This window comes from Hydra vulgaris, chromosome 12 (genome assembly GCF_038396675.1).
Source record: "Hydra vulgaris chromosome 12, alternate assembly HydraT2T_AEP".
NCBI lineage: Eukaryota > Metazoa > Cnidaria > Hydrozoa > Anthoathecata > Hydridae > Hydra > Hydra vulgaris.
Window position 1 is genome coordinate 36,564,370 of NC_088931.1, and position 23,847 is coordinate 36,588,216.

The 23,847-nt window shown below is 25.6% G+C and overlaps 1 protein-coding gene across 2 annotated transcripts; it reads right to left on the bottom strand.

Moving 5' to 3' along the window:
• Positions 1-926: 926 nt before the first annotated feature.
• On the bottom strand, positions 927-8,601 carry LOC100207904 (uncharacterized). Of its 2 annotated transcripts, none has more exons than XM_065813116.1 (6): positions 7,796-8,601; positions 6,153-6,912; positions 3,239-3,324; positions 1,719-1,924; positions 1,398-1,552; positions 927-1,315 (listed from the first exon to the last, which is right to left on the bottom strand). In XM_065813116.1, exons 1-6 carry the CDS (start codon positions 7,949-7,951, stop codon positions 1,302-1,304), a joined length of 1,377 nt encoding a protein of 458 aa, XP_065669188.1. In that variant the 5' UTR covers positions 7,952-8,601; the 3' UTR covers positions 927-1,301. The 2 variants fall into 2 exon arrangements, with proteins under 2 accessions (XP_065669188.1, XP_065669187.1); XM_065813115.1 differs by having other exon boundaries at positions 6,153-6,909; positions 7,796-8,118.
• Between the last annotated feature and the right edge of the window lie 15,246 nt (positions 8,602-23,847).

Consider the following 23,847-nt stretch of genomic DNA (forward strand, 5'->3'; position numbering starts at 1 on the left):
AACTTTTGCTTCTTCAAAAAACCGTTTAATAATCTGGCAACAAATTTAATGGTAAGAGATACAAATTGGATCATAAAAATACCAAAAATGCCAACAACAAAAATTTTAAAGTAAAAATCTCACTAAAAAAAAAAGATATTTGAAATATTACAACGGGCAATAATAAAATACTAGAATAATAATAAATTTTCTAAATAGTTTGTCTTGATTATTTTCTAAAATATTTAGTGTTTTTAACTTTACAATTGCTAATACACACCCTATAAAATTCACTGTCAATCTCGTCTAAAAAAAAATCAAAAAAATCATTTAAGGGAGACATTGTGTTTGTGAGTACATTAGGAGGTGCCATGAAACTTTGTCAAAATCAATTTCGTTGCAATTTAAACAACCACCTCGAATATTGTGAGGATTTCAAGTTTTACATATCCTTTAAAACATAGTATTTTAAACATCAAGACGTTTTTTAATGAAACTTGAATATTATCAATAAGTTTTGATTTAATTCAAGAAAGCCTAAGATCTTTTAAACTTCATTCTCCTCGCATTTGTTTTTGGAGTTTCCCTCATGATTATGTAAAATGCATTAGCATACTCAATATAAATGTCACCTTAAAAGTATTTTTTTCATCTTTATTAGTTTTCGAAATTTACAGGGTGTGAATAATTATGTACACAATTTTTGTTGCAATCTTTTATTCTTTAAAAATTGCGTTACACTAATTGAATGATTCACAAACAATAATTTTGAATTTTTTTAATTTAAAAAAAAAAAGTACTCCTCTAACTCGAAAAGGATTAGTGAAACACAAATCGTTGATTTTTTGTAAAGGAAAATTTTTTAATAATTGCGCTAAATAAATAAACACGTGAGCCGACTAAATAAAAAATGATAAAATAAATAAACGCGTAAATTGGCCAAAAAATTCTAACCACCAAAGTATTATATTTTTAAAATGACATTCTAACACAAATAAATAAATCCTGACAAATAAATTTTCGAAATGTTAAATATTTACAATTTTATTTTATAAATACTACCAAAACACGTCCAGACGTCTTGAGTAACACACACCCATGCGTTTCAAGTAACACACGCTATGCACTTAAAGTAGCGTGCATATTTGGGAAAATAGAGCGATTTACATGCAAAATTCAAAGCGCAAGAAGTTAATAAAAACTTCACTTTAACGAATCGCTATACCATTTTATTCCGTCCAAGATGATTCATCATTTGAGCAGTTGTAAAGCTTAAATTTATGCAAAGATGATCTCCAAATCTCTAGTCTTCCAAGAAGGAACTAAGGTACAGTTTCTAAATGATAAAATAATTTAGTTTCTCCGATTCTTATAAATTGGATTTACCTGTATATAAAGCTTATTTTCAAAGTGTTTACCCAATGTTTGTATATCTGGAATCTGTTTACTATCCGAGTTTCCGGAAATCAGGGCCTGAAGTTTTTGAACTTGCAATATTAAGGATCGGTTTGCTACTTCTAAGTTGCTCATTTTCTTTTTTAATGAACTATTTTCATTAGCAAAAGAATCAACCCTTTAAAAAAATAAGATTAGTTTATATTTTATGTATTAGATTATAAAATAACACATAACATTGAAGGTAGTTCTTATAAATATTTTAAAGACCAACTTAACAGAATTAAAAAAAATTATTTTAAAATTATTTTTTATCTTTATAAAATTTGTTTTAAATCACAAACCTCTTCTCTAAGGCTTCCATATACTCTTTCTTTTTCCTTCGGCTTTCTTGTGCGGATATTTTATTCTTTATTTTTCTCCGCACTTTTTTCAAAGCTCTTTCTTCCATTTTGTTTAAAGGAAGAGAAGTTGGTACTGGAAGTCCTTCGATAATCAACGTTCTTTTTTCTTCTTCCGATAAATAAAACGGTTGGCGCTCATGGGGAGGCTATATATTTAAAAAAAAGTTATTAAAAAAACAAACAGAAAATGAAGAGAAAGTTTTAATTACATAAAACATTTTATTAAAGATAGTGATATTTTACATTGTCATTTATAGGTGCATCAACATTATATATAACATTCTCCAACTTGATTGCAAAGAACGTTACAAGCTGACTTGATACGTAAATAACGTTACACTTATACGGCTAAAACATGGTAAAAAACTACTTTTTAGCTGACCCGGGATAACCGCTTGGGGTAGGTGAGTTTACAATATTTCCAGATTCCAAAATGCAAAAATTAAAGGTTATCAATTTTTTTGAATACCAATTAATGTCAATTTAAAAACCTCGTGTACATGAGGTTTTTAAAAATTGATCACATCGCGTGTATATCTAGATAACACATCGCGTTTATATCTAGATATACACGCAATGTGGTTATAACGCTACATAGCTACGGTTATTTGTCTAACATTTGACTGCAATGAAATATTTAGATGAAATTTTAATTTAATTTATGATTTGAAAAAATTTTAAAATAAGAAAACAATTGTTGCAGAAAATAGGTTGGTAAATACACAATTAGTATTCATCTACCATATTTTTCATTTTCATTTATTTACTGGGAGTTTAATACCATTAAATAAGAGCCATATAAAAGGTAAAACTGCCGTTTGTAACTTTAATATATGATAGTTTAAAAAGCAATCTAACCCAGCCAGTACTCCGTTCAAATGACCTTCAGAACGTTCAAAAGATGTTTAAAAGACATCTTTTTAGGACCGAACTCCTGGTAATGTTTAAAAATATTATTTTTTGTTTGCTGGGAATGCTTAAAAATAGTTTCTTTTTCCCCAAATTACATGTACATTTTTGACATTTTTGAGAATAAAAAAAAAAAAGCTTATTTTCAGGTGTTTACCTGGCTCTTCATCTCATATTTCTTAATGGTAAACAAAACAAACACAACAAAGATAACTTTATAAATCACATCAATTATTTGCACAATTGCTTGCAAAATTTAAGGTCGCAATTGCTAAGTTCGAAAGTCAATATCCACAAACAGAACTTTTAAAAATATCATTAATCTAAAGATAAACTCTTGATAAAAAAAAGTTAAAAATTCAATCGCGTTTTAACGTGTTTATTATGTTTTTAAACGTGGAAGTGCATTCTCCCTTCATCGATAGTTATTTTCTTTTTTTTTTTTATAATTCAATTTAAAAAGTCATTATCAAATTTATTATTTCATCTAACCTTTATTTGTCAAAATGTTTTTAGAATATTTAAACACATAAACAAAAATAAAAACATACCACGTCAATGTAGGTGTCATAACTTGATTTATCAATGTCACCCGGAGGCGAACACGGTGACTCATTAGAGTTCGGGGATTCATAACCTTAAAAATTAAAAATATCTTTAAATAAATTTTAAAGGGCTTTTTTTTATAATCAAAATGACATACAAATATTTGGAAATATCGTATGGGGATAGGGTGTTTCCGAAAAAAAATAAAAATAAAACAATGAGCTAAATATTTAGCACATTGTTTTTTTTTTTGTTTTCTTAAATATATGTATATATATATATATATATATATATATATATATATATATATATATATATATATATATATATATATATATATATATATATATATATATATATATAACAAAAGTAAAAAGAAACTCTTTAATGTATTTGGAAATAGTCATAACAGTAAGATTAAATTTTTATATCAAAAAAATGTTAAAGCAGAAACCAGAAAAATAGTATAAATAAATAAAATATTTATCTGAAGTTTAAACAAAACAAAAATTGCAATCCTACAGTCAGATTTTTAGAAAATTGATTTCAAATATCAATAATAGTCAATAAATAAACCATTCTATGATTTCCACTAGAAAGTTATTATTTAAAGATAAACTTCAAGCACTCCAAGATCCTTTTAACCCTTTTTTAATTTTATTTTTGTGAAACTTTTGCATTAATGTTGTGTTACTTTTAACGTAGATCAATACGATCTACGTTAAAAATAAGGCTTCAGCATAGAGTTTTTAAAAATCAATTAACAAATAAAAGGTTGCTATATTAAATATTCCTTGTAATTAAGAACTATAGCCATTAGGGCTATAACTTTTGTTTCAACCCCATGCTCCCGGACTGTAGTTTGATAAACTTTTACCTAAAAAGCACGAAATGAGCTATTATTTACACATCTTTTGAAAAAAGTTCACCCCGCCATTGAAAAATCGATTTTTAACTACACAAACCGGTTTTTATTGTCGTTATCATTGAAATTTATTTAAATTCAGTTAAATATTTTAATAAGTATATGATTTTTTTAAATAAAAAATCTTTGAGACAGTTTTTAAAATGCACATACATTGACTGAAAAATATATACTCATCAAAATATTTAACTGAACTTAAATAAATTTCAATGATGACGGCAATAAAAACCGGTTTGCGTAGTGAAAATCGATTTTGCAATGACGGGGTGAACTTTTTTTAAAAGATATGCAAATAATAGTTTATTTCGTGCTTTTTAGGTTAAAGTTCATCAAACACAGTACAGGAGTATGGGGTTGAAAAAAATTCATAACCCTAATAGCCATTTTAAAAGTTCAAAGGTTTAAAGGAAGCGTATTCAGGTGGTTGGGTATAAGGGTGTTTAAAATAAAAAATATTTCAATTGAAACAATAATAAGTAAATAAAAAGTAAGAAAAAGAAAATATCATAGTAATAAATTGTATTTTGAATTTCATTATAATTATGAATATAAATGATGACTTATACTAATTAATATATTTTAGCACCGATGACGATATTTTAAAATCATGGTTAAAACAATTTTTTTTTAATAATTACTTAATTGAAATTCACTTCGCAATATAATAGGCTGGGTGAATAAAAATGAGCAATTGATTTTACTCAGTAATTGGTCAGTTTACGTGAACTTCAGTTTACGAAAGTAATTGGTCAGTTTACGTGAACGTCAGTTTACGAAACTTTATCAATTTTGATCAACTTTTTATTTACGTAAAGCTGAACAATTTCTGAGTAAATTGTTTAACTTTACGTGAATAAAAATTTAATTATAGCCGCTTAGTTTTTATTCACGTAAAGCTGATCAATTACTGAGTAAAAGCAATTGCTCATTTTTATTCACCCGGCCTAATAGTATAATGCAAACACGTATGTATAAACAAACACTCACCCACCCACCCACACACAGAGATTTATTTTTTAAATAAATAATTCTATACTAACCGCAAATATTGGTTACAAATTTATATAGTTTAAGGAGTTAATTTTTAAATTAGATAATGTAACAGTTATATATATATATATATAATATATATATATATATATATATATATATATATATATATATATATATAAATATATATATATATTATATATATATATATATATATATATATATATATATATATATATATATATATATATATATATATATATATATATATATATATATATATAAGATATATTGATATAGATAAATAGAATGAGAAAGAGAGAGAAAGAAAAAACGTTTTAACAACAAACATTTCACCCACTTTTTACAAAGTATACATACTTATGTAACAGCGCTTTTAAAAAATCGATCAGCGCTTATCAGCAATTGCATAACAAAAATCTAAGAAAAATTGTTAAATAAACAGCTGCTCAAAGAGCGCAGGTCATTGAAACTAATATTTACATTTTATATCTCTCAGTCTAAACAGCTTTGTCAACAAAAACGAGAAAGATGAACAATGGTCGCTATCGCACGTGTTCAATCGCTGTGGAAAACCTTTTTATGATCAAGACGCGTAACAAATCTATGAAATTTCATTAAAAAAGTGGTAAAAATCTTTAACGCTAATCAGAACGGTATTATCCTCTCAGCATCGTTTTTATATTGAATTTATAAATGACAAAGAAATACCGCAATGAACAAAAATGAAACTAATGACTCAGCTTAAACTAGTACAAACTAGTCCGCGTAATGATTACTAAGTGGTATAAAATATCAAATGTCAAAAATTATAAAAATGTATTAGGTATTAAAAAGTAATAAATATCTTATTACCATAAAAAACCATCTCAATTCTCCCCACACACCAACAATCATTGTCGTATTTCACATAGTTATATAAGGCAATAAAAATTGAATTTAACCTGTTAAAGTACTAATAAAAACCATTAGAAAATATTTACCCGAATCTATTTCTATGTTTTCCGGCTCTTTTTTGATGATTCCTTGTAATAAGCTAGATTGCAAAATATCAGTTATGCCATTGTTTTTATTTAATATAATTTTAGGTGCTGTGTTAAGGGTTTTATTTTCTGATGAAGCAGTTGATGCATTACTATTGGTCGTTGTCGGATTGCACTTGACGACGTTGTTTAATTTAATGCATTTCTTTAGTTGAATAACGTTCATAGGTTTATCATTATTTTGACCTGATAGTTTATTTAATAAATTTGCATTTATAATGTTAAAGTTTGTGCCGGCTAATTTGACGCGATTCTCCGGCGTGTTCATGAATAAAAAAAGTTTTTGCTGGTTTTCTGTTTTTGTGATTTGTTTATCAACTTCAAAGTTTTGCGGTTTAGTAAGAATTTGACCCTTTTTTACATCATCTTTGACAAAATCATCTTCGATAAAATTTTCTTTTTTTGTTTGTGACAATAAAGGATTAAAGTTTCGGAGAGCTGGAGACGAAGTTGACGTTGTTGTACTACCTTTGCTAGATACGTTAAAAACTCCGTTAGTGTAACATTCTGAAAATATGGGCATCGAATCTAAACACAAATCTTCGTTTTCACCAGATACAAACGTTAACTTTGAGTTCGAGTTTGAAATGGATACAAGATCAGTTAAAGGAGGGTTTAAACCAGACATATGATCGTGTAAAGGTTCGTCAAAAAAACTTGAAAGCCAGTCTACATTAACATCGTCATCACCAATACACTGCTAAACCAATAAAATTATATATAAATTTAACATTACTGAAATGTTAACCTACATTCAAAATAAAAACTTTTATTAAAAAAAGTAACAGAATAATTAGTATCATTACGGGTTACATTATGTTGTTATAATTACACAGAAAAAACAAATTTACAATTAAAAATTCAATTAATACTAAGGAGTGCAAAATTTAATTTTTTTTTTTAAATGTGCAAAAATATTTAGCTTATAATATCAACTTAAATTTGTTCCTTTTTTTCACAGTTACTTATTAGATTATTTCGCATTGTAAATATTAATGTAAAATAAATTAAAAATTGGAAATTATATCTAATCTTCCTAAATTAACTTTAGATCAACAATTGAATCACGACTAAGTTAATTTAAGAAGCGGATTAAATTGTTAAGTTTGTTTTTTAGCTATATAGAAAAAAGGCCGACAATCCAAGATGCAAAAATGTTGAATCATTTCATAAAATAAAATTTTTCTATTTTTCATTTAATTAGTAGTTCAAGTAACAAGATACGAATTTAAATATTATTTCTATTTAATTAAAAAAAAAAAATTAATTTTTGATGACTTTAAAAACAAAAATTTACTATTTTACTTAGTTGTTTGAATATTTTTAATAAAAGTATCAATAAAAAGAAAATGTCCTAACTTATTGACTTACGTTACAATTGCTCTAATGTATATAACTTTTATAATATCTAAATGACAGAGTGTGTATATAATTTTTTTATTTTAATCGATGAAGTAAATAATATTGCAACATATGCAATAATTGTATTTACATTGATATAAATTGTTTTGACATAAAAATGTTTTTACAATTAAACTCAAAAAACTGAATAAAGTTATTTAAACAATAATAAAAAATATTACCACATTAGGAACACTCTGAGGAAAATCGTGGTAGTCATGCTCTGTAATAAAATTATCTAGTATATTTCCGGTATTCTGGCCATAATCGTCTAATTCAAGTCGTTCTTTCTTCACAATAGAAAGATCTACGTCCATTTTTTCCGTGTCCAACATCATTTTAGAACTGTATTTATTAGCAAGTCTAGAGTTTTTATCTTTCACAAAAAACCATATACTTTGCAATTGTTTTCGGCTTTAAAACTTAAAAAAAAATTGTTAGACCACGTTAAATTGATATTTTAAACAAAACAACTGAATATAAATTTTAAATAACTTATAAAAGTTTTTATTATACACAACAAAACAACAACTTCAAAAAACATTTGCTAAACTTTTTTTGTTCTTGGAGATCTACTTAAAAGTTGCTATAAAGACTAAAGATTAGCTCTGACCAATAAAATTGCTTGTTATAAGTTTAAACCAATGAAAAATAGCTGTTGCACAAAGTGATAAATGACAAAGTAATTGGCGGGTGTTCCTTGCATTTCTTTGTTCAGACACTTGAATGAAGTTAAAAAATGAACAAAGAAAAAAATTACGCTAGCTCGTTAAAATGTGCTTCCAAGAGACGGGATAAAATGTAGTAAAATATTTTGAAGTTTGTTATTTATTTTATTAGCCTCACAGAACTTTTTATTTAAAGTTGTGCCATATTTACTACTTAAATCATTCATAATTCTAACACGGCAAGTAAGCAGAACCATGCTTGGTTTATTTTCGAATGAGCCTAGCCCGTGAAGTTTTTGCCGAACAATCGCGCATAAAATGATCAAAAAGTCGAGAATTAGAAACTTCAAAAAATCAGTGTTACCAGTTGTTTAAATAAATAAACACAATAGATATTTTTTTCAGTCTGATAAAATTCCTTTGTATTTTTAAGTTTCTATTTATGAGACAGTAATAAATAATAAACATATTTAAATATCGTCTAGCGTCGCTAAAGAGGAAAAAGAAGAAAAAAAATTTCTTCCGCTAAGACTTATTAACTTTTATGAGCAAAATCCAGGCTACTGGAAAAGAAGAGGAAAAAAGAAAAAAAGAAAATCAGCGAAGTTTTTTTTTAACACAGGAATGCTAAAGATAACGAATAATTAAAGATAACGAATAATTATTGCGTTTTTCTTGATAAAAAAATTATAATTGATAAAATATATTTGAAAACAATGAAGTTTTATAATCAAAATTGAAAAGGATATAAATGTTAAGTAAACTTTGTAAAGTTGCGTTTTGAAATTAAATTAAATTAAAATATGATTAACTTTAAACAATAAAAACAGTATTAAACAAAAATACTGCACCATTAATATATATGCTATATCATGGACAAGGGTCATATAGTATCATATACACTACATGATATATAGGTTAATATTTTAGCATGTTCATTTTTTTTTTACAGTATAAATTGCGGCTTTTCTCAAATTTCGACAGCGTAGAACCAAATAAATTTAAATCCAAAAAATTTTAACACACAAAAAAAAAATCAAGTCTTTTTAAAATCATATTTTTTAGATATGGCAAAAAAATGTAGCTATTTTAAGTCTTTATAAACTTTTTTAATATTTATAATAAGTGGAATATTGCTGATATAAACTACTGATATGATTGCTGTATGACATTTCATACAATTGTGTGGCTAAAAAAAAAAAAAAAACTCAAATCATTATATGAGTTGGTTTTATTTAACCAAACAGTTGCTTTTTACAATAAATAATTAAGACATATTGTTTGAATAAACCCACAGAAATCTTTTTCTAATCTTTTGATATATATATTGTCTTTCCAAGACTAACGTCAAGGAAGTCCATTTCCGTTGTTTGCGCAAGAGCAAATAGAACTTTTTAGAGTTTCTTTTAAAGGCTGTTATCAGACCAATAAGACTATATTAATCTAACTGCTTTTTGTATTTTTAATGTCTATTTGCACATTTATTAATTATATTTTAAAAATTCATTTTTATTTATCTAAAAGTTGGATGAATTTTTTGCTTTCAGCATATTTCAATCATGTTTTATCATTTTAAAATAGTTTTATCGTCTCTTTTTTTAAGTTAACCACAATATCATGGACTAAATATTTAATTGAATAACTTCAATTAAATATTGAGCAGACATCCGATGTTACGTCATAAATTGGAAAAAATTTAACAAACATCTTTTATAATGAAGCAAATCTTTATTATCACACTGGTTTCATCAACAGTCTACATTAAAGATAAAACATACGTTAGTTTATTAGAGAGTTGGGTCCTTGGGATCTGGAATAAAATTTTTTTAATAAGAACTTTTAAATTACTTGTAAAAAAAAGAAAGAACAAAAAAGTTATTTCTTAGGACGTCATCCTTTTAACTGTTCTACTAATGCTCGAAAATTAACGAAAAAGTCTTTTTGAAAGACGTCATTTGACACGTAAAAAAAAAGAAGAGAAAAAAAGGCAAATCAAAAATAAAGATAAATGTTCTACGTATATTTTACGTATATTTAATTTACTGATTACGTAGTTTTGACAAAATTTTCTTAAAATAAAAAACACTTTATAAACTTGATAGACTCATCATGGATGACCTGAACATTAACACGACTTTTCATAGTCTTTTTATTCCGTTTTAGAGTATTTTACTTTAAAAGAATACAATTTTTTTTGTGTTTTTTAAAATAACAGGAAAAAAAAGTTAAACCAAAAAGGAAAAACAAATTAATGTCTAATAAAAACATTCATTTGTATTGGGTACTAAACAAAAGTTATTCAAACAAAAAAAAGCTATTGCCTAAAAATTTCTAGAAAAAGCAACAACTCATATCTAATTTACATAAACAAAATAAAATAAAAAAATTGAAACATATATGATAAAATAAAAAGCAAAGCAAAGAAGAAATTTAAAATTATTTTCAATCTTATTTTTTGAATTAATAAACTTTTTTTATTTTTTTATTTTCTTTATTTTATCTAGACAATAGTTGTGATACTTGACCTCAGAAAATATTTTTGGCAAAATAATAATAACAATAATAATAATGGAAAAATTGCACGATAAAAAAACTGGTATTTAATAATTTTTTTTTTTTTTTTTTTTTTAAACTTATATTTCGCTGATTAAACATTATTACAATTTTTCATATAAAATAAATAACATCGTAAACATAAAAAACCTTTATAAAAAACGTTTTTGATCTTTTTTTATTTATAATATATGTACATACTGTTATAATCAGTCAGGGACTCAAAGAAGGTAAGGATGATGCGTTTATCATCACAACCTTTTCATTGAGCCCCTTTAGTCACTCATTTAAAAAAATAAAAAAACACTTTAATTTTTAAAGTAAAATAAAAATTTAATAAAGCAAAACTCATTTTTTTTTTTTTTTTTTAGTGTAAAAAATTGAAAACAAAAAAAAATATATTAAAACACATAAAAAGAAAAAAAAAAAAAAATAAATAAAAAGAAAAAATACAAAATAATCTGAAAACAAATACTGTAAACTATAATATATATGTCAGGAATTAAGGAGATACATTTTAGTTTGTTGTTTAAACGATGAAATGCTTTTTAGGTCTTTAATACTTTATTTTGGAAACGACTCCATATTGATGGACCACGGTTTGTAATTAAACTTAACTGCTGTGATTGAATTTTTCCTAGTTGATAGTCGTTCCTGGTATTTGAACGCAGATTATATTTTTCAGAAAATGATATCAGGAAGTTATCTGAAAAAACGCTTGGTAGAAGATTGTTTTTATACTTATACATAAAAATTAATATCTGTAATGTGTTAAGTTTCTCAATATCTAGAACCATCATGCTTTTCATCACTGGGGCCGGGTTTACTAACCTATTTAAATAATTAATTGCTTTGCTTGCATGATTTTGCAGACTTTGCAATTTTAGCAATTTGGTTTTATGGGTGCTGGCCCATACAATATTTGCGTAAAAAAACTGACTATGTACAGGACTAAAGTAAAACATATTAAGTAGTTTACTACCGAGAAAAGGTCTTGACTTATACAAAACACCCATTACAGAGGACACCTTTGTTTCAAGAAGACCAATATGGTTTCTCCATGACAAATTTTCATCAAAAAGTACTCCCAAAAATTTTGTGTATTTTTCACGTTTAATTTGATTTTTATTAATAAACAGTTTAGGCAGCTTTAACGGAAGATTAATTGATTATTTTTTTTTTTAAATAGAGTAAAGCTAGTTTTTTTACAATTTAGGGATAATTTATTTGCTATAAACCAGAGTTTGAAATTTTTGAGTTCAATATTCATAGTTTCAAACAAAGTCTTTGCATCAGGATGATTAAAAAATAAATTTGTATCGTCAGCATACATAATTATAGATATTTTTTGGGAAGCTTTATGCATATCGTTAATATATATATTAAAAACAATAATGGACCTAGGATTGAACCCTGAGGAACTCCACACGTTTAAGTTTAATAATTGCTTTATTAAATTCAAGTTTAGTTATCTTTTCATTATTTATACTAGTGTTGGGTTTTTCTCCCGAAAAATTATGAAATTTTTTTTATTTGGTTGCGCAATGTTAGAAGCAAGAGAGGGGCCTAGATTAACAAAATATTTGTTAAATTCTTGACATTTATTTTATATTCATTTATATATTTACATATATACCATTTGTTCTTATCATACATTCAAATTAATAACCCACAAATATTTAAAAATGAATATAAAATAAATTAAATTATAAATAAAAACATAATTAAAAAAAATTGCAGTTAAAAAAGGTATATAAGATAAGAATTAAAAATAAACAAAAATGTAAAATTTGCAAAAGTTTAACTAGCTCTACTAAAAAAAAATTTAACGCTTTAATTAATTAAAATAATAACCCTAACCCTAACCCTGACGATTTTTACGATATAGATTATCGAAAAAAATTATTATATAATCTTTTTTATTATATATAATGTTATAAGTCAATGAAATTTTTAAAAACAGTTCGTACGAGATTTCTCTAACTCCCCTAGTTAAAATCTTATATTAAATTTTTACTTCACATCAAAAGTGAAGATTTTCATCCCTCGTGTATTTTAAAGACTACGGTTTTTTGTTTTAGTAAAATACTTTTATGTGTTTTAAAGACTATGGCTTCTTGAAAAATAATAAAGAAATATAAAATATTTTTTTGTAATGATATTTATCTCCCCAAGACCAATAGGGGAACAACAGTCGAGGAGGCAACTTTATTGTGGTTACAACCATCTCTCAGCTCTTTAATTCCAAAAGACGAACCTTAACGAACAAGGCCGCTGCGTAGAGAAACACGTCGAGTGCAGTACTCACAGGGGCGTGGCGGGAATTAAACCCATACTTGTACAAAGATTGTCTAAAGAGCGCGTCAACCTAAAGTCGAGGCGTTCTATAATATTATAGGAGATGGAACAGATTTTTAAAAGCAGTTTTTTTTTTCATCAAAACTGCAAATAAAGATAGGTATAAGTTAACTAAAAATAAAAATGTCAAATGTGCAACGTAATACTCGAGGAACTAATTAGCTATTTAAATATGACATATCCGTGAAACAAAAAATTTATGAAAATACAAATTTTAAGGGGACCTATATCCAAGTTTTCAATAAATATAAAGCAAAAACAAAATGAATGAAAATTTCATTTTAAGATTTAATATGTTAAATGAGTTTTCTACTAAACAGTTTTGTTGTGTTTTAACAGTTAAAAACTCTTTTATTCATTTAGTTTTCAAGTTTTTGATTTTTAGAAATAAATTTGAAAACTAAAGTAACATTTGAATTTAAACGAACAAAGAGCCAGGGGCAAATGGGATCTCGGTCCAGGCAGCGTCTTTTGATGTTTGAAATAGTTAACTTCCTGACACAGAGCAAACTCCAAACATTTATGTTTATGCTTATGTCAAATAAAAACATTTTCAAAAAAAATATATGAGTCTGGAAGTTTCAAACATTAAAAAATGCTGGAGAAAACTTGAGGAGAAAAGTCCGATAAAAAGTTGTTCTATAGAATTTCGATTACCTTTTGAAACATATAGTCCAAAAAAAATTAATACAATTTCTAAAGGAACTTTATAGAAATTAATATAGAAATTGTCGCCGAAAAAGTTTTTTTCTTTTGTAAATGTATGTAGAAAAAAAAAGTCGAATATATAAAGAGACTTTTATATATTTTAACTAACGGCATTCGGCATAGTAATTAATTGAGTTTCCATAGAAATTCTGTTCAATTTACAATAGACTATATGTTTCAAAAGGTTATAGAAATTTTATATAACTTTTTTTTGCAGGGACATTCTTAAAATGTGGAACGAATTAGTTGTGGATAGTGTATCGTTTTCTATACTAATAAAGCACGTTAAGTTGTATTTTATGTTTAGTTTTTTTTTTTTTTTTTTTCTATTTTAAAAAAAATATGCCTTTTTAATCCTGTTTGATAGGATTGTCTAAACGTGACGCCACACGCTACGCGATGACTTTTCCAAATGGTTTACGTACAACGCGTCTATTACTTTACGCGGTCAAAGATTAATTCGATAAATATAACTGCGTACCTCTTTTAATAATACGATAAATATATATATATATATATATATATATATATATATATATATATATATATATATATATATATATATATATATATATATATATATATATATATATATATATATATATATATATATATATATATATATATATATATATATATATATATATATATATATACTAGTAAGATTAATACGATAAATATATTTATTAGTAAAATAATATCTAAAATTTATTTGCAAAAAATTCAAAATAACTTCAGAATTTATCATGCGCAAAATTACAGATTTTTTTTTTTTTTTTTTTGTTTAAAACTTAAATCACCTTAATGACATATAGGTATTACTTTTTTGAAAAGAGTATTATGATATTGTACATCAATATGCTATTGTATATTTTGTATATTTATTCAATTTCCTTTACAATTTATAGGATTTAGGAAATATTTTTGTTTAAATTTTTGTCAAGTAATAAAACGAAATAAAACATTAAGTTAAATAAAAATGCAAATAAAATATAAACAAATGTAAAATATGCTAAAATGAGATTTTGTTATGAATGTTGTTTTCTACCTCCCCCCACCCCTCCTTCCCATAGTTTATTTAATAAATTATAATTATCGTTTTGTGAGAGTTATTTATTTTTGCCGACATTTTGTTAATATCTTCATTGCTTGACAGACCACAACAAAAACTAAGTGTATAGTTTAATGAATTAAATGTATGGGAGAAAAATTTTTCTGTATCCAAAAACATTATGGCTGTGTACAAATTTCTTGGCATTTAAGCATGGTAATTATTTTATGTCGATTGTGTTTTACGATTTTTTAAGTTTAATAACGGAGTTATAGAATTTTATTATGGAGTTGAATCACGGAGATAAAAACATGTACAATTATCATTTTGCTGTTTGTAAGCTTATTTTCTTAATACAGTTGTCATACACATGTTATGAACATTCAGTCTAAATAATGCACAAAAAATGTATATATATATATATATATATATATATATATATATATATATATATATATATATATATATATATATATATATATATATATATATATATTACAATTTTTTATTTGTTTTAGGCGCCCAAAGAAGTCCTTACGGACTTATCACGGAGCACCGTGGAAGAGCATTCAATAGGAAGTTCACGCCTCCTTCCCAAACAATGTCGCAAAACTTGCCCAGAGGTGAGGTTTGAACCACGGAACTTACGTTTTTGAGGCAAGTGCGCTACTACTGCGACACGGCAGCTCCAATATATATATATATATATATATATATATATATATATATATATATATATATATATATATATATATATATATATATATATATATATATATATATATATATATATATATATATATATATATATATATATATATATATATATATATATACATTTGTTGTAGGAAATAAATAATTTCGCAAAATTTTCTTTTTTAATTTTTATTTACTTTTTTCTTTGCAAAGGTTATAGCACGTTTCAGATAAAAGAACACTTATTGAAGTATAAAAAGTACAAAAGCATCTAACTTAATTATCTCTACTAATTATATATTTTTTAAATGTTGTCATTAAATAACAATTATGCCTTCCCCCTCCTTCCTATATATTTACGTTCAACTTTAATGATAATAGATATTATATTTCTGCTTTTTTTTTTTTTTTTAATTTGTTGTTATCTGAAGATATTTTTCTTTGATTTGTAAATATTGTGTAATTTAAGGGCTGGCCGTTCTTAAGTTATTTTTAAAAACAAACTGTTTTATTGTTTTTTCTTCTTAAAAATAAATTTCTGATTAATTGCTATTTATGTTTATGTTTGATACAATTTTTCTTAGCCTAGGAGCTATGGTTTATTAGCTATGGTTTATACGATTACTTTATAAACAACGCTCTTAAGTGTTGATTTTTTTGAATTTGTTAATTATATAAAAAAGAATAAAATATAAAAATGGAGAACAATCCCTTTAGAAAAGGATTTGAAAAATATTGTTAAAGACATTTTTTGTTAAAAAAATAATTTTACCAGTCTTTCGTATATTAGAAATATAGAACTCTCTTGTCTCCACTTTTTTAAAGAATAATAATTCTATCCTTGCAATATACATCCGCTATATCCTCTATAAAATATCCTTTATAATAAACTGTAAAAAATAGTTTTTTTCTATTGATAAACCATCCGATTTGGGCGACTTTTTCTTTATTACTTTTTAAACGTTTTTTTTATTTCCGATTAAAAACTTATTTTAGAGTATTTTTAAGAATGGTATGAACATTTATATATACTATTCAGTATTACTTTATATCAAAATATACATTTAAAAATTATTAATGTTCAAACGTTTAGAATGGTACGTGCAGAATTTCATGAAATTCTGCATGAAATCTTTTTTGTAAAATTTTGTTTATAATGAACTTGTTATTATTTAAAACTTCCATGTTGCATCAGGTATGCATCGAAGGAATGCTTTTTTCTGATATATTCAGACTTCAGCAAAAGTCTTTTTCCCAGACACTCAACAAACTCACCCAAAATAGGCACCTATTTTTGACTTGAGTTCCGCTATACACCAGGGTAGTTGGGGGAGGGCGTATCATTATAAACATTTAATCATTAATAATGTTTAAATGTATATTATGGTATAAAATAATATTGAATAGTGTATATAAAATATATAAAGTAGTGACGTTTAAAGTTAAGAAAAGTTTGGTCACCGTTTCTTCAAGAAACCCATATATAGAAAATTCGACACTTAAAATTCTATAACATTTCGAAGATATGTTTTATTTTAATTTTTGCATCTTTAAAGTACTGTAATGAAGCTCTTTTTAATGATATATAACAATCTAGTATTCGATTAATTTCAAAATTTTATATCACATACCTAGTATATATATATATATATATATATATATATATATATATATATATATATATATATATATATATATATATATATATATATATATATATATATATATATATATATATATATATATATATATATATATATATATATATATATATATATATATATATATATATATATATATATATATATATATATATATATATATATTTATTTATTTATTTATATAAAATGAATAAAAACAACTTTTGATGGAACTCTGAGTTTTATGCCTTTCGGCAATCATCAGCCATTGTGTATTTCGCCACTTAAAAACGTTTAAAAAATTACAAATTAAAATTACGGTGGAACGAGTTCTGAAGTGACAAAAACAAAACAAAACAAAAACAAAAAGATGTCAAAGGTATTTAGTCCCCGGTGTCAAATAAGGATAGTAAAAGTTTTTTTGAATGCCGGCACTTTGATATTATTTCATATCATTTATTAAGTAAGTTTTCTCCTTTATATGATAATATATGAAATTTCTCGCGGAGACAAAAATTACAAAGTTTTGATGCTTAGTTGGAGGGCTTGCATCGTGGTATTATTTTCCATGTAACAACCGGTTTTATATTTTTCGATTTTAGCTTCCATATTTCTTTGGAAAGTTCAGTGTCATTTTTATATTTGTGTGCATTGAAAGATTTCAGATGGTTGGCATATCTTAATTTAAAAGTGGTTTCACTTATACCGAAATAAACTTTGTTTGTGAATTGAGGATCTCCAGAACTTACAGTGGCTTGGTATACGATATTGCTGGAAAGGCATTGGTTATTTAACGGACAAATTTTTTAATCTATGCAGTTGCATTTTTTTGATGTTTCATTTTTATCGCTTTGTAAAATTTTGTTGTTATGTGCATTTATTAGAGACTATATATATATATATATTTATATATACATATATATATATATATATATATATATATATATATATATATATATATATATATATATATATATATATATATATATATATATATATATATATATATATTTATATATATATATATATATATATATATATATATATATATATATATATATATATATATATATATATATATATATATATAATAGAAGTTTTACAAAAAAATGTTAATACCTAATTTTCATTTTTTCTCCATTAAATCAAACTAAAACAATATTGACGAAACCTTTAACGAACACTTTCAATTTTAGCTAGAAATGTTACGTTTGCTATGAGTTGTTTTATGAAAAAAAATTATGAAAAAAAGAAAAAAAATCTCCTGAAAAAATGGGACCCCATTTAGTTCAGGAGATTTTTTTTCTTATTTATTTTTTAGGCCTAGAGGGGGTAACTAACATGTTACCCCCTCTAAACCTAGAAAAACGTACAATGATGTTAAACAATCGTTTTTTGTATTGATTCTTATTTATTAAGCTCTATTTTTTTTTTTAAATACCTTTTAACGACATTTGGTTTTAGCAAAACAATCGATAAAACTTTAATTTTATCGATTGACTCACTATTAATTTTATTTACCGTTTTACTTTAAACTTGTAGGGTTGAAAGTGCCAAAAATGTCTCCTGTCTATTTTTAGAACGTGAAGTGCTCTTGATCTGTTTTAGAGCGTTAAATGACCGTTTTCCTGAACAGCTTGTGGCGACGGGACTAAAAAAATGATTTGAATCAGGTCTGTAGTGCTTACTTTCCTGTTTTTTCACCGACCAAAATTTCTGTTGAAACAAAGCTTCTAAAATGAATACAATCGTTTCCAAAGAATAAATCAATGTCATTGAATATAGATTAACAAATGTGGCTACACGACTAGAAATGAAATTGGGATCAAGTTCATGTAGAAGTTTTCTTCTTTCCAATTCGACCATGAGCATAATTGAGTTAAACTTCAACATAACTTTAGGCTTTCCAGTGGAGGTGGTGTCTTTAACACTAGTAGTTTCATCTTGGTACCCATTGCAACCCGACGACGTCTGATATCCGTAGCATACTCTTCTGTATTGACGTAAACTTTGCTTTTTGCTCATAGTGATCAACTTAAACCTCTTATCTTGCAAGAAAATTGAAAAGAGATCCGTTAAGCTTATAAATAACTCCAAAGTTAATATCAAAGGCTTGAAGCATTCTTTAAACCGTATTAAATCTCTTCATAATATAAATCCAAACTATGATCATCACGGTAGTCTCTAGAAGTTCGATTTTCTTGATAAGCCCTCTAGCTTTGCATCGTACTTTTGTAGGCAGTATATCTTCCTCTCTCCAACACTTTTAATGCTTCTTGCAAAAAAATACAAAACTTTGTGATAAAGGTTTTTAGATAATACTATTTTTTTTAATCTTAAAACTGTAAGATATTGGAGTTCCCCTTGTAGGGCAGCACAGGCATCAGCAAGAGCTGCAATATATATTTTGGTACTTTGAACTTATTGATTTATGGCTGCCGTTGGACCCTAATGTGGAAATCAAAACGGATGAAAAATGGGTAGATGCAGAAAAGAATTTGTGGAGACTCTGAAAATATCCCAAAAATGTGCTACTGCGTTTAAAAGCATTGAATAAGAGTTTATACACATTTCAAGATGAAATATAATTGTAAATATTTTATCCTCGCACTTAAAAAAAAAATCCTTTTTATTCTTACTGTAGGTAACAATAAAAAGGGATTCATTTTATGATGAGACCTTTCTTCAAAGATGAATACTTTTCATGACCAAGTTTTGCATGATGCTGCTTGCAACTTTTATTTAGTTATTTTTTTAAATTGAGTATACTTAATTTAATAATAATTAAATTTATTTTATCATTTTTTAAATAGAGTGTATTAATGGGTTACATTATATTTTATATAATATATACAAAATTGAAATAAATATTTATGGACTATTATTCACCATATTTTTAGTATAACCATTATTCTAGTTTATATCTTTTAGCTTTAGGTAATGAGCAACATTAAGTATGTGTGTCTGTGTTCACAGAAACATTGTATTACAAAATTCTTCTAGTCTTCATCCAGCATATAATTTAGTCAGATTTGCAAAAGAGTAATATTTTGCAATTAGAATATATGTGAATGACTATTCAACTGGAACTTTAGTGCAAAAATGTGTTGATCATATGACTAACCAACAGTGATTAATATACATTACCATTTGCCCCTATTATAAGCTTGGATCTTGAAATTTTCACTTTATTATCTTAGGTATTACGCTTGACATTTTGAAATGTAGAAGTAGGCTTTGAATTTGTTTATTGCCTAAACATCAATTTGTATTTTTCAATTGTTGTTGTTTGACTGATCCATGTTGTTCGGTCTATTTTCTGCCACTGATTAAATGACACCTCTTCATCTTCATTATTGTCAATAAGTGTGTATTACAGAACCTGTTTAAAAAAGCTACACCAGGGCAATTAGATCATTGATAAACCATACACTTGTTACTTATTACGTCACAAATAGTTTTTATCTTTGTAAGTACATTACCATTGTAAGTACATTACCATTGTAAGTACATTACCATTGTAAGTACATTACCATTGTAAGTACATTACCATTGTAAGTACATTACCATTGTAAGTACATTACCATTGTAAGTACATTACCATTGTAAGTACATTACCATTGTAAGTACATTACCATTGTAAGTACATTACCATTGTAAGTACATTACCATTGTAAGTACATTACCATTGTAAGTACATTACCATTGTAAGTACATTACCATTGTAAGTACATTACCATTGTAAGTACATTACCATTGTAAGTACATTACCATTGTAAGTACATTACCATTGTAAGTACATTACCATTGTAAGTACATTACCATTGTAAGTACATTACCATTGTAAGTACATTACCATTGTAAGTACATTACCATTGTAAGTACATTACCATTGTAAGTACATTACCATTGTAAGTACATTACCATTGTAAGTACATTACCATTGTAAGTACATTACCATTGTAAGTACATTACCATTGTAAGTACATTACCATTGTAAGTACATTACCATTGTAAGTACATTACCATTGTAAGTACATTACCATTGTAAGTACATTACCATTGTAAGTACATTACCATTGTAAGTACATTACCATTGTAAGTACATTACCATTGTAAGTACATTACCATTGTATGGCGTTGGTCTATATCAAGCAGTATAGCCATTGAAAATGTTCTTGATAATTATTTTTAACTTTTTTTTTCTGTTATGCTTATTTATAAAACAATTAACTGAAACATGAAAAAGTGATACTGAATCATGAAGAAATGATAATGAATCATGAAGAAGTGATACTGAATCATAAAGAAGTGATACTGAATCATGAAGAAGTGATACTGAATTATAAAGAAGTGATACTAAAACATAAAAAAACATGTTCGAAAAATATTTATAAAAGATTCGAGCATTTCAGCGAATGAAATAAGCGCAATTATCACCTGCAAACAAAAAAGAAAAATATCTTTTTATGCTCATAGTAATTTTTTTATACATAATTATAATTTTTTTCTTTTTTTTTTAATAATAGAATTTCAAACAAAAAACATACCTACCTTATTTTATTAAGTATGTTCAAACTACCTAAACAGTATAATACCAAACTACTATACAATACTTTATAATATATACAGACATGCACAGAGCCTTTGTGGTGTCAAGGGTTAATTTTTGGAAGATGCTTCAAATTTCAGCCGCCTGGCTATATTGAATTAAGCATGAATTTCACTGTTTATTGTTATGGTGTCTACTCTCACATTACAATTTAGTGAAAACAAAATTTGTTTCTGTATTAAGTATTGCTACATTTAACAACACTTGATATTCAAGCTTGGTTATAACCATATAATTATATATTATAACTTGGTTACAACTATTTAACTATGTATTATAACTTGGTTATATGATAAAACGATAACTAAAATACAAGATAAAATAAATGGAATTATTCATTTCAGCAGTGGCGGACTGGGCCGGCGGGACACCGGGACATTTCCCGGTGGGCCGGTCGAACAACGTTTAAAATACATCTTATAAATTTAATAAAAATTGTTAAAATTACAAAATTTTAAATTTTTTAGATTGCATTTTAAAAATAAAAAATCTTTAGAACGTTGTTGGCAGATCTTATTCTCACTTTTTTTTCTTAATTCTAATATTTTATAAGGTTATTTTTATATATTATATATATATATATATTGGGGAGAGTTGCCGAAACTGGAACAGCTCCTTAATTGGAACACTTAGCTTTATTTAGAAACTGGAACTTATTCTACTTTCATGAATATTTTTTCTTGTAAAGAAAATAATTTTCTTTATTTTTTGAAACTTCTAGTATTTAAACTTAAAAACTGCACGTATGTGAATAAAATTACTTTTTTTTAAAGAAAAAAATTTTTGCGATCTAATTTTATCGTTGCATTTAAACGATTACAGAAGCTTAACGATATTGAGTTTGATGATAATTTTTTTTTAATTTTAAATTTTAAAGGTTTCAAGTCTATGTGATATTAAGAGCTTATATCGTAAGTTGTTACTTGTATGTAAATATTTTGCTACAACACCATGGTCCTATGTTGCCCAGAATGGAACTTCAAAAGTTGCCGTAATTGAAACGATGTCATCTCATAACACGCTACTTGACGTCCGAATTATCAGAAAATTTCATTGCTCCGACTGTATAATATTTTTTAAAGCGAATTTCTTTTATAGACATAGTATTATTGTTAGACATTTGTTGCTTTTTTGGAATTGGTATTTAGTCTTGCTTTAAAGTATGAAATGATTTTTCACAAAATTTTTTTCATAGTCTAAAGTCTAGTCATAGTCTAAGGATATAAAGTTGATTGTAAACATCGTATACTTTAATTAACAAATCATTTTATCTTTTAGTAAAAAATAAGTTTTACAAAAGTTATACATTTCTATTTAACGGATAAACTTGTAAGACAACATAAAGTATATCCAGCATAAGTTTTTTACTGTATATAGAAGTTAATATATAAAGTTGCAAACTTTATATAGTTTATATAGATTTTGATTTATATAGTTAATGATTAACTAAACAAAAATGATGAAAAATAATGATAATATAATGAGTATATAATTAACTTAATCATATATGAATAACAAATAAATATATGAAAAAATAAGCCTGTAATAAGATTATAAAACTCTCCTTATGTATCTTCATTGTAATTTTCTTTTATTTTAGATGCAAAGACCACGAAAATATGGAAAATGGAAAGTAGAAAACTTGAAAAAGGCTGTTGAAGCAATAAAACAAGGAAAAATCAGCTTAAATGAAGCCGCTTATGAATTTTGTATTCCAATCGCAACTTTGTCAAGGCATATAAATGAAAAAAACAAAGTTGCTGTTGCAAATGTGAAATTTCATGGTCGACTTACCACCTTACCTATTGAAATTGAAACAGAACTAGCTGATCACTGTTTATTATTAGAATCGATGTACTTTGGATTAAGGATTGATGATCTTCGTTGTCTAGCATTTGATATTGCGGAAGCTAACAACATCACACATAATTTTAACAAACAAACATGA

Excerpts from the sequence above, each read along its gene's own strand:
- LOC100207904 (XM_065813116.1), bottom strand. The coding sequence starts at position 7,951 with ATGATGTTGGACACGGAAAAAATGGACGTAGATCTTTCTATTGTGAAG. Across the intron at positions 3,325-6,152 it reads AAACATAGAAATAGATTCGG|GTTATGAATCCCCGAACTCT; the intron begins GTAAATATTTTC and ends TTAATTTTTAAG. Across the intron at positions 1,925-3,238 it reads ATGACACCTACATTGACGTG|CCTCCCCATGAGCGCCAACC; the intron begins GTATGTTTTTAT and ends TTAAATATATAG.